Source organism: Strigops habroptila, chromosome 7, assembly GCF_004027225.2.
Source record: "Strigops habroptila isolate Jane chromosome 7, bStrHab1.2.pri, whole genome shotgun sequence".
Classification (NCBI taxonomy): Eukaryota; Metazoa; Chordata; class Aves; order Psittaciformes; family Psittacidae; genus Strigops; species Strigops habroptila.
Genome location: NC_044283.2, coordinates 31613332 through 31625765, shown reverse-complemented (window position 1 = coordinate 31625765; position 12434 = coordinate 31613332). Strand labels below are relative to the sequence as shown.

Here is a 12434-nt window from a genome sequence, read left to right as displayed (position 1 = left end):
ACCAACACCCCAGTAGCACCATCAAAACATCAATGGTCAATTCCTCAAAAGCTTACAGTGCAGAAACAAATACATTACATTCTCAAACTTACAAGCATCTTTTGCAAAAATTTCAGATAGGATTTCTCCTGCTCTTTAAGGTGATCTATAAGGTGTGATAAACGCTCAACATTGGCCGATCTTTCATTTTTCTCTACAAGATCATCCCGCATGGAGCTGGCCTTAGCAATATAGTCGCGAATTTGAACTAGTCTGCTCACAATCTGTAAAGACACTGAGGTTACTGAATGCATTCAGCTACAGCTTTAACATAGTTAATGCGCAAGACATGGTGATAGCAACAGCAAAGTAGTAATTACAAGGAGTGACATAAAATCCTATAAGCACTCTTCTGCCAAGTGGTTAAAAGTCAACAGCTTTCATAAGGATAGATTTATGCATGCATGAAGCTGCAAGGCTGAAGCACAGGGCTTCTTGTCGACACAGGCTAAAACAGAATTGAGCTCATTAACGTAGGAAAACATTAAACTGTGAGAGTATTTTCTGCAACTGTATAAAAGAGAACCAACCTCTAAGATGGAAATTAATACTGCTTCTGTTACCAATAAGGAGATTTCTAAAGAACAATACATGATTAAGTTTGGTTTCATGTTTTTCTAAAGTTGTGTTTTAGAATAAGGTAAGTATTTTCAAAGAAGTTATACTTTTCAGAAATTTAGAAAGATGCACTGGAAAGTAACAAGGGAATTAAAACCCTTCTAAGAGTCAATATTCTGTAGACATTCTAAGCTAAGCAAATACCTGGCTGCTATCCATAGCTGTTTCTCCCCTTCCATCTTCTTGAGCAGAGACTTGACAATTTTGCAAGAAATCCTTGCTTAGAGCAGCTCCAAACAACTCTTTACGTTGCACTGATACCCCACTTTCCTTTTTTTGGGAACCTGAGGCAGGATCTTTGCTTTTGTTAGTGTTTATCTGCAGTGACAGGAAGTTGAATGGCTTCTTATTTTCATTAAGTTGACGTTTGTTGTTAGCAGCCGTTGCCCTGCCTTGAGAATCACTTCCAATGCTTCTCTATAAACAAACAAAAAAAGAACAACTGCTTTAATTCTTTGATTTTTCCTCCAATATATTCTGAACACCGATTAGTTTCACTGCTTGGATTACCAGTTCTGCTGTACTATTAGACTGATTTTAAAGTTACCTTATTAGTCACAGATTAGCCAAAACCTAGCTAAAGACAGTGCCAGTGATTTTTGCCACATAGCTTTCAGAAAGCAAACCCACCCTCCCAGAACAGCTGAGAAGCAAAACGGTTCTGAAGTTCCTCAGAGCTTAGTTCCTCACACTTGCTGTGGCCTCCACCTTTACTATAATGAAAGGCATCCTACTTCACCAGGTACATTTGAGAGAATAATAAATGAGCAACATATTCACTTGAAGAATATGATACCTGATAACTTCAGCTTTTCTTTACAAACTTCTGAATAGAAACTTGCTGCTGTAACATACATTTGGGGAGGAAGTTATGCCCAGTTTTCATATTCTAAGTCAAAGCAATGAATCACATTTCAAAAGAACCTTCACAACCCAAACAAGTTAACAACAAACTTTGACAAAAATTAAGTTATGCCTCAAGAATTCATGCCATACGTTTCACAACACTAAAGAGCAGTTTTTAATGCTACTCTTCTGTTAAATCCACAAGAATAACAAAGTTGAAAATCACAAACTGGCACTTCAAGAACAGACTTTCAAAACAAGGTAACAAGTATTCTTGAGTGCCGAATGAGTATGATGAGTAAGAAATACTGACTTGAGGACACAGGAATTTGTTAATGATTAAGAGGAAGAAAGTGAAGGCAGCTAGCATACCCTCAAGCACAGGAGAGCATGGTCCTAAACTTTCTCTCAAGTTCAAAACCAGAATTTTGATTTGGTTTCCATGGCGACTATAAACTTTTTTTTACCTTAATCCCTTATGAAAGCTTTCTTTATTCATCTGTTGAATTATTAAGAGATAGCTGAATAAATTTTGTAGTCACATTTATAGTGGGAGCTAGTATTCTAGTCACACAAACCTGATCCAGATCACTGAAGTTTATTTTCTGTTTAAGCCTTTCCAGCTCAGCCTGCTCTGGAACAGACATCTGGGTCATGTATCGAGCATGAGGAAAACTATGAGGAGTTCTGGTCTTCCGCCGTCCCATTCCAGGTGTGGATTCTGGAGATATATCATTAGTAAGCCTCGTTTCAGCTTCCCCACCAAGCTTTTTCTTGTTTTTTTCTGAAGATCTGTTTGCTTTCTTCTGTTGACTTCCCCAGTCCTTAAGCAGAAGCAGAGGGAAGAAAACCAAAAAAAGTCCTGTTATCCACATTGATTAAAAAGTAAATGTTTTAATTCAGAGACAGAGAATTTACTTCCATTTTAGAAATAAAAATAAAAAGCGATATCAAAATATGCACTAAGTTTTCTAGAGCAAATGTCATGTTACCAAATACAATTTTCTCCACTGCATAAATTAGAAGTGGCTTGACAGGAAATTTTAAACTCATTTCATCCTAGAATGCATTAAATTAATTTCAAATGAAGCCAAAATTCTTTTCTTCTTTGCTGAAGACTCTTGATTCTATGATTCTTCAGCATTTTAGACCTTTTAGAGTTTTCATTTTCATGACACCTATAATGCTTCTGTGTCTAGCTACTTTATTTACCCAAACCACTTCACACAACCTCTGAATTACACTCATTGCTTGCTTATATCTACCTTATTCTTACAGATTTTGCTAGCTGTAAAGCTGTCCTGACAAGGCTTTGAGTTTTGCTTTGTTACCTGCCACTAACAGTACCTACCTGGGAATTTTAATGTACAGCATAAAATGGCAACTGAAATATAAGATTAATTATACCGTGTTGTTCAGGCGGTCATCAAGGCTCTCGTTGCTCCAGCTAGGCAAGTCCTGATCATTCATGCCTTCTTCAAAGGGACCACCTCCTGTTGCCATGACAAGCAATCAGTAAAAAGAATCTAAAAAGAAGAGTTGAAAAAAAAATGTGCTGTATTAAAATCAGTTTGTGTAGAACATTTGAAAGATTCATAATCTAACAATTACATATTCATTATAAAATGCAAACACATGGCTATTTTAGAAAACTAGATCTCCTGTTTGCTAAAAATGTAACAGTGAGAACACCACAGATACTGGCATTAAAAATTAAACGAGAAGTAGTTGTGGATTGGTGTGGGTTGGTTTGCTGGGTTTGGGGTTTTTTTTTAAAATCTCTGCTTAGAAAGAATTGTTTGGATTTTTTTTTTTGAGGCTCTCAAATTTCCTCACTGTAAAACACACTCCACAGTGCTTGGAAAGACTGCTTTGGGATTCCTAAAGCCTGCACTTTCAGGTCCAGGGTGATGTCTAGTCAATATAGTAAGTGAGTTTGGAGACCTAGGATGTCAAACTCTTGCATTTATTTCAATACCAAGATGTCAAAAACAGGGTTCTGAAGGGGATACGTGACACAATACACAGAAAATACACATCAATAAAAGGATTTTTACCTTCTTCACTACAGGTTAAGTTATTCAAGCAGTGAATGCTCTGCCACTTACATCGCAGTTTCTAGCAAAACCAAACAAGAGAATTTGGGTTTCCTAGAGCTTTGCTGCTCTCTAATAGTGTCATTCTATGCACCATAAAACAATTTGCATGTTAAAAGTTTTCTTTTCACTTCTAGTTTTGAATTTAGTAATGGAAAAGTTGCTAAAGCTGAAAGATCAGAAATAAAGTATTCTTTTATAGCAATAAAATTAGTCTGTTCAAACAGGTGAAGAATACATAACTGTATATAAAACGCCCTGTAGCCTAAGTGCTGCTGGCACAGATCCACTGCACAAAGCTCCAAACCTTTTCTTTCTAACAGCTATGAAGTTCCCTTATAGATGGGGGGTGGGGGGGGGGGGGGGAGGGCTAGGGAAGAGTCTTGCAGAGAATAACTTTTTCCAGCTAGTTTTAACTGCTGTGTTAGGACATGATCCTACCTTCACCTTTAACTGGGCGGGGAGGAATCAAAAGGGACAACTTATTTCTAAACATTTTACTGCAACCTATCTACAACCTATAAACTATTAATTTTTACAAAGTGCAGGTGAAAAAGTCACCTAAAGCTTCAGACTCAAGATTAAGAAGTATCTAAATAAGTGATTCTTTTTTTTTTAATAATCAGTTCCGGAGGGGGAGGCAGTAAAACCTGAACCAAGTTTTAAAGCTGTACTAGTACACCTTACACCTGTCTGTCTTAGGTATATTATTCAAAGAAAAATCATACAGTACAGCCCTCTCAGTAGATGCACTTGCACAAAGCAGTATTTTTATGCAAACACAGCCTATTACTAAACCATTAAGGAAACAGGATCTACAAGGTATGCTCATTATGTATGGACCCAGGTCACGCAAACACAGTTCGGAGTAATTCAGCTTCTGCATCTCACAATCAGAATCATAACACAGGTATAGTTAGGAGCTTGCTACTTTGGGAACTGGCAGACCTGTGCCCTACTGTCCTTGCGTATTCATCCATACTCCCTTCCTCATCTCAACAGAAGCGTTCACTGGGCCACGCATCCACAGGGTACCATCTATAAACTAGCTAGCCAACAAATAAAGCCAAAATTAAAAGAAACACACGAGTTCTCAGCTGGCTAAGCTCCCTGACCTGGCTAGCCTTATGACTATATAAAAAATATTTGTGGGCTCAAGGAAGGCAAATAAAAGCCATATCATCAGGAGGAGCGAAACCCAGACAGGCCAAGCGTAAAACCACACCTTCTGTGTAACTTTAACTCAGGTGAACTGTCAGATTTATTTAGAAAATAAGGACACTACGCCTTTCACATTTTCTTTGTTTTCAATTAGAAGCAGAACACTCCTATGAGAAATTCAAAGGGAAGCTCTCTTACCAACTCAAAGTAAATTTGACAAGCATTCAAAACAAATGCATAGTCATCAGTTTAGCTTATTTTAGAAAACATCTATGTTTTGTAAGAACTTACTTCAGTTACAGATAACTGTTCAGCCTTGTAGATGTGCAAGACCCAGCTTTTCAACTGGCACTCTATGCTGACCTATGTCACCAAGCATAATGAATTCAACTCCACAAGATTAGAGGCCATCTGGGTTCACAGTCCAATTCAGTAAGCTGTTTTCTCATCATCTTGTTATACAACTCTACTAAAACAGTAGCAAAAGAAGTCTTCCCCTACCTTCCACTGTAAAAACACGACGTGGCAGCACTTATCTTTACAGAATACAAGTAACTGTTCACATTTATTTCATGTAAAACTTTCACAAAAGCTATCTTCAACTATTTCTGCTGTAGGAGTCTCTAATTACCTCTGAAGTAAATTCACTGCCACAGATGGAACAGTCTGAATAATACTCTCAAAAAGGACACTAGGCATATACTAATAGAGCTCAAAAATAACAGTATCCTCATTACCTACAGCAAGTGGATTTTGAAGTGTTCTAACAGAACCATGCCCTTTCCAGACAGAAGTTTCTAAACATTCATATTGAAGTGTTTGATATTTCCAAATTAGTTATACTCAAGTGAACTTAAAATCAGAGCTATGCTGATACTTTACTCCTCCAACTCAGAAAACACAAAGAGCTTTAGATGGCTTTTTTCTTAGAGATGAAACTCTCCCACATGAAGCTGTGGTTTTCACCTCCTGACTCACGCGTCACCAATTTGTCCCTTATTGGGGACTTGAAGAAACAAACAAGCAAAACTTTAACGTGTATTTTCTATTGAAAAAGATTTTCAAGTATATTTTCTATAGAAATAATTTCAGAAAACATGTAAAGTTATAGCAAAACCATGCAAGACTGTAGCCAAAACATATTTTCTACATGTAACAGCAATATGCAAACTGCTCAGAAGTATCACTACAAAACATGATGGCAGATACAAAGATACACATTTTAAAACGCTTTTTTTCCTGTAGTGGAGTTGGTTTTGACATTTTCTTCCTACACCATTCAAGCGAACTGCTAGAGCTCTGAAGAGCACTTAATCCTACACATAGAAACTTTTGAAAATTAAAACTTAAATGGGAAACACAATGCTGTAAAAAGCCATCACAGAGCCATAAAGACTGAAAACGGCCTCGAGCATTTCTCGAAGTTTAGCTTTTAAAGGCATGCGCTCCCCACTCAGCGCTAACTTCGCATTAATTCATTAAATTGCTACAGAGTATCGCCAACTCTACAGCACCATCAGACAGGAGCAGGCACAGGAGCAAGCCCTCTCTCGCTGCACCGGGCAGCCCTCACACGACCACCGCGCTAGGGGAACCGAATACTTGTAACACCAGGCCTAAAGGAAGGATGCCCACCACTACCTCCAGCCTGCGGAGCCAGGGCCGCGCCGCGCACCTCCACCCCGGCGTCCCGCAAGCTGTCGTCCCGACCCGCTCCACTCCGCGCCCCAGCGGGTCTCTCCGCTGCCACCGGCGCCGGCAGATGGAGCGATCCCCGGCGGCTCCGCGGGCGGAGCGGCTGCGTGCGGCGACACAGGCGCTCCGCGGGCCGGGCGCCCGGGGGCCGCGCGCCAAGCCCGCTCCCTCACGGCGCCAACACAAGCCCCGGGCAGCGCGGGGCGGGTTCTGCTCAAAGCGCCGCAGGCGAAACCGCGGCCGTTGCCGCTGCCCCGCCGGCGTCTCCCTGGAAAGCGAGTAACGCACCCTGCCCCGGGGCGGCGGGGCGCGACCCGCCCAACCCCCGGCCCCGCAAGGCCTCCCTGGGCCTGCTGAACCCGGGCTCCCCCGTCTTGCCGACCCCTCCTCCCCGCCGCGCCGGGCACCAAGCCCAATCCTCTCTCCCCGTCGGCCAGGTGCCCACCTACGCGGTCCCACAGGGGCGCCAATGCCGGGCCGGGTCGGGCGGCCCCGCGGCCCCACAGCGGCGGCCCCCGCCTCTCACCGCGCCTCGCTCCCGCCAGAGAAGGGGGCCAGCCCGCCGCGCGAGGGGAGGAGAGGGTGGCTCACCCCGCGGCGGAGGGGAGGTCACCCAGGCCTGGTTTCTCCTCCACCGCCGTTCACTACCCGCAGAGCCCGGGCTGCCCGGCCGAGCGTTTCGCTTTCCGCCAGCAGAGAAAAGCAGCGACCTGGCTTCGCGCAAAGCAAAGGAACAGCGCTGGCGGACGGACTCAGAGCCCGGCCTCCGCGGCCATCGCCGCCATCTTGGCCGCCACTCGGCTAGCAGCCCAGAGCCAGCCCCCAGCAGACGGATACACACCGTTACCTAGTAACCCCACCCAGCCCTGCCCGCCCGCGCTGCGCACGCGCCGCCCGCCCTTTCCCGCGCTCCTCCCGCGCACAGCGCAGCGTCCCGGCGGGCGGGAGGGGCCCAAAACTACAAATCCCAGCGTGCAACGCAGGAGGAGCGAGGTGGTGGCGCGGCCGTCGGCGGGCAGCGCCTGCTGGGAGTGGTAGTTTTCTAGTCAGGACAGGGGCGTCGCCAGCGCCGTGGCAGGGTTAGTGAATATCCGCGGCTAGCCCGCGCTGTGCTGTGGGGCGGCGGGCTCGCGTTGCGTGGGAAGGAAAATGCGAAAACGATGATGAATTCAGCGTTTACCTGAGTGGAAGAGTAGAAAAAACATGTCAAAATGCTGGTCGAGGATCAGATGCTGTCATAGAATCATAGAATGTTTTGGGTTGGAAGGGACCTTAAAGATCATGTAGTTCCAACCCCTCTGCCACAGGCAGGGACACCTTCCACTAGACCAGGTGGCTTCAAGCCCCGTCCAACCTGGCCTTGAACACTGCCAGGGATGGGGCAGCCACAGCTTCTCTGGGCAACCTGTGCCTGTGTCATACCGTCCTTGTGAAGAATTTCTTCCTAATATCTAAATCTACCTTGTTTCATCTTAAAGCCATCCCTCCTTGTCCCATCACCACATGCCCTTGTAAGAAGTCCCTCTCCTTCAGAGCAGCATCAGCTTGCAGAGTCTGTTTCTGTCTGCATTTGGTCTCCTGTAAGAAGTCACAGCTGAATATGCAGTGGTGAAAAGATGGAAACCATTGTAAGCCTTTCTACCTTTTTTTCCCTCTTTTTCTCCAATGACATTATTTGTGGTTTGCTACTTGCTTTAGGGCTTGCTTTACAGCTGCAGGTTCTTTAAGCTTTCATTTGGGGAAAAAATATAGGAAAATATAGAGGATTTGGCATTTTAAAAGAGTTGTGGCTATAGTCATGCTGTCCTTTACTGTTATGCTCTGATCACCCAGTTGTTCCAGGCAGGTAAACTTAGTATTTAGTCGAAGTTCATTTTGTTAGGCCTCTAGGGCTGGACTTGGATAGTATTCCCAAGATTTTCAATTTTTGATTCCATAAGGTGATATCATTTGTATTTCTTGCATTTGACAGGATTGTCCCTTGTTAGAATGGGAAAAACAAGTTACCATTTTCAGCATTTCCATTACAATGAGTTGCTAAAACAGAAGTATTAAGTATATACATAGGCCTCAAAATTCATCCTGGGTGAAAAACATTCTACTGGTACTACTTGGAAAAATGTAGTTAACTCCCCATCTCTCCTGTATTAGTACTTATACCAATGTATTTTGCTCCACCAAAAAAGAAATGGCACATGTATCTTTTTCAATGACACATTAATGTCTGAAATTTAGTAAAGGAACTAAATGATTGGAAAACCTGTGAAATAAAAATGTTTCAATAAAGATACCATTGTTTTCTCCAGCAAATGCCCCCATATCAAAGGAATAGTTCTGGACAATACGTAGCATGTGAAAGAGGTGAGCATAAGACTGACCGTTACAGCAGCACTTTTGCCTCATTTCTACCATGGGCTACATGACTCTATATCCATAACTGAAATCGCTTCAAAAGCAATCTGCAACAACTCAATGGAAGCTCTTTATGTAATAAATATATATTATTAATCTCTCTGGAAATTCTGCAGCTAGTAAAAAGTTAATTTATCAGCTTTTTTAATTATACTTCTAATTAATGTCTTTTTATCCTGGCCTCAGGAAGTATGTCTGGTTGTTCAGCACAATATTGGCAATGTTGCTGTTGGCAAGATGCTTTATATTGTCACAGTGGCATACCTCCCACTGTCCGGCAGATGGAGGCAGAATTTAAGAGAAAATAGAGCCTTAATACAATGATTATCATTATTTTTCTTGCTCTGGTTTATTTTGTAAGTACAGCTCCCTCATTCCTATCGTTTCTTGTAGGGGAAGAAGAAAGAACAGCAAAGCAAAAAAAAACTTATGTAAAAATATAATAAGTTGTTAAGGAAAAACAATAAGTTAAATAGGTTTCAGTATATTTTCGTAACAATGTGTTTACTGCAGTCCCCAATTATGTCATAACAGCATATTTTCCATACCATAGGTTGTCATATATTGGTAGCATGTCTCCCATAGAAGCTTACAGCTCCATTACTCTGGTTCCTGTTTGGCATTTGCAGGTTGATTTTTGTCTTCTTATTTTCTGACCCTCTTCTGGAATTTGCAAACTTGTTCTTTGGGAAAAAAAAAAAGTTCTAAAGAAATAAAGCTCGTCAGAGCCATTTTTCACTGGGGATAGGGACTGAAAAAAGATACACTAAGTATTTAGAAATCAGGGATTGCACTTCAAGAGGAATTATTTCCAGTAGGTGGTTCTCCACTACTATTATAAGATAACATCTCAGGATTTCATAATAACTGTGAGCCAAAACTAATCTGGCTTAAAGAATTGCTTAAAAAAAAAATAAATTGTTAAAAAAAAAAATAAATAAATCTTTTGGGGGAATTCTTATATCAATACTAATGAGTCTTTAGTTTGACAGTAACTAATTCCTCCTACAAAGATCTCTGTTGTAAGTGCTTCCATCAGCAGACATGCTAATGAATACACCCTCACAGAGACTGAAAGGATTATCTTTGAGATAGCCCAATTCAATTAGGATTGAAAGTTATGTCAGAGACGTGATGAATTTTTCCTTGTGCATCTGCTGGCTGTATCTTGTTAATTTTCCTTTATTATTTCAGAGTGAAAGGAAAGAAAGCAAACAAAATACAAGCAAGTAAGGACTCGAAGCAAGAAGTGAAGATTTAAAGTTTTACTGAGAGAAAGGAGATATGATGAATAGGCGGGAAGAGAAATTTTTAAAGGCCCTGAAACAAAGGCACTAATTAATAGGACGTTTGGTTCAAATAGCAATTGTCCCCTTTTTGCTGATTTTGTGACAAAGAGCTTTTTGCTGCAAAAATGAAACTGGCCAAAAATGATTACCATAATGATTTCGGTATCGAATATCTGAAATGACAGATTATGAAATGACTGAAATGACTAAATTATGCACCTGTTAGAATAATACTGAAAAATGGGGTGAATCACTTAAAAACTGGATTTTATTGTTGCATAATACATCCATACACCAAATAATAAAGTGTATTCATTCTGTCATTTCAGAATATGTAAGAAGTTTTTTGCTGCTTATTACATATATTACCTTGACATTTCAAACTCATCGTGTGATTATGCAAGTTTGAGAGATCTGTTATTCACACACTTCATACAGGTTGCAGTCATAGGCCCTAGTCACAATGTATTTATATAGTAGGTGAAATCTTTATAAGTGTATAGATGGACTTCCGTATTTTTGGTGTAACTTACTTCTAGCACTGGTTTTAGTAGGATTGTGGCAAACATTTTGAAGACAGCATGTTAAAAGAATCAAGAGCTTTAACATATTTTGACGTTTCTTATTTGTCCAAAAGTAAGCAAAGTGTTGGCTTGTAGTACTCTTTAATTCATCTGACATTGGAAAAGTAAAATATTTCTAATAAATTGTATGAGAGAGAGAGCTAACTGTTCTGCATAAGCAAGTGTCCAATATTCCTCAAAGGAATAGGCCACTGTCTGCTTCAAAGACTGAAGCCTGTGGTGGATCATGTACACTAAGGTAGCTTGCTTGAAGACTACTTCAATGAGCTATTTCTTTTAAACATCCACAAAAGATATTAGATACATTTAATACAGCTGACTTTTTATTTATTCTTATAAGTAAGGAAAAAACATTTTTATTTAGTGTAGAAGTGAGGAACAGAAGTTTATCCTTTATGCATAATTTTGTCAAAAATCCCATAAAAGAGTAATTAATGATCCTTTTCATATTTTCCTTCACTTCTGTGCAAACTATCCCAAGAGCAGCAAATCTGAATGAGATCTGTCTGAACTGCCAGGTCTTTACTGGCCACGTTAAGGTCTATGACGTTTGACATATTTAAGTATTGGATGTTTCCAACAGGTCTAAGACAGACATTTCTCTCTTCCTTTTGTGCTGATATGACTTCCAATTGTATACTCTTTGAGAGTCTTCTATTTAGTGTGTTTATTCTTTCAAAATCATTTTGATGATTTTGGGTAGCCTGTAGACTTCTTGAACAACACAAATCTCTGACTTGACATTGTATATAATTCTCATTTAACTGAATCACAGCCATACATTTTAGCCATCCAGTCTTTGCTTAAAGACTTCAAGTTATGGAGACTCTACTCGTAACCCTCAATAAATTGTTTAAATGGTTAATAAATCCGACTTTCAAATGCCATGCCTTTTTTCCACTTTCTAAATTCAGAGCCCACTCACTGAGTAACAATTGGTTAAGAGTCATGTTATGAACAGGCATCTCCCTCCATGCAAAAGTCATTCAACATAGTAAGATTCCCAGTAAAAATTACTTGATGAATGGTTTTGAATTTTAGAATGATTCTTAGTGTATGCTACTCATGAGAAATTTATTGATATTATTAAGTATTTGAAATTCAGAATATGAAGTTAATTAGTTGAGGTAATTATGAAAGAGAAATACCACTGAGTAAACAGATTCTAGATATTACACCAGAAATTATTCAGAGGAAGTGTGCAACAAGTATTAGTTTTCAAAAGAAAGTTTATGGTGTGAATTATTATTATTATATTGTGGGATGTAAAACTTCTTTTACTGCTTTCGTTCAGTATTTCCTTAAGAGTTCACTTCTTCCAAAAGCATTCCTTTAAGTATACTCATTTCTTGAACTTTTTGGGAAGAGCCAACAAAGAAGGAGGGCAAATACTCAAAACAAATTCCATTTTAAACATTCTTCGATGTATTCATCTGGCTCAAAAAAGCTTAAATAGAAAATGATTTTGTCTAGCCAAATCACTGAGATCATGTGCTTCTGAGTGTCTTCCAGTTCAGCTAAAAAATACTGACTTACATCAAACAAGATTATTTGTCCTTTTTTTCTTGTTCTCTTTGGCGTTCTCTCTACTGTGTTTGCTGGGTATTTTTTAGCAGATTTCTTGTTATTTTGTGGCCTTTAACACGTGACTTCTAGTCTGCGCGATTATGTTTTGTTTGTAAATCGGTTGGGTC

The 12434-nt window shown here is 40.3% G+C and overlaps 1 protein-coding gene across 22 annotated transcripts in view; it reads right to left on the bottom strand.

Annotated features, from left to right (window-relative positions):
- Positions 1–7336, bottom strand: part of PCM1 (pericentriolar material 1) — a 43026-nt gene extending 35690 nt beyond the window's left edge. For 18 of the 22 annotated variants that reach the window (XM_030491696.1, XM_030491704.1, XM_030491710.1 and 15 more), the window contains exons 1-5: positions 7047–7336; positions 2911–3029; positions 2082–2327; positions 802–1074; positions 93–263 (exon numbers count right to left, since the gene is read on the bottom strand). In XM_030491696.1, coding sequence (XP_030347556.1) covers positions 93–263; positions 802–1074; positions 2082–2327; positions 2911–3006 — 786 coding nt within the window. In that variant the 5' untranslated portion in view covers positions 3007–3029; positions 7047–7336. The remainder of the gene's footprint in view (positions 1–92; positions 264–801; positions 1075–2081; positions 2328–2910; positions 3030–7046) is intronic. The other 4 variants (XM_030491715.1, XM_030491718.1, XM_030491697.1 and 1 more) reach the window with 3 other exon arrangements.
- Positions 7337–12434: the final 5098 nt, after the last annotated feature.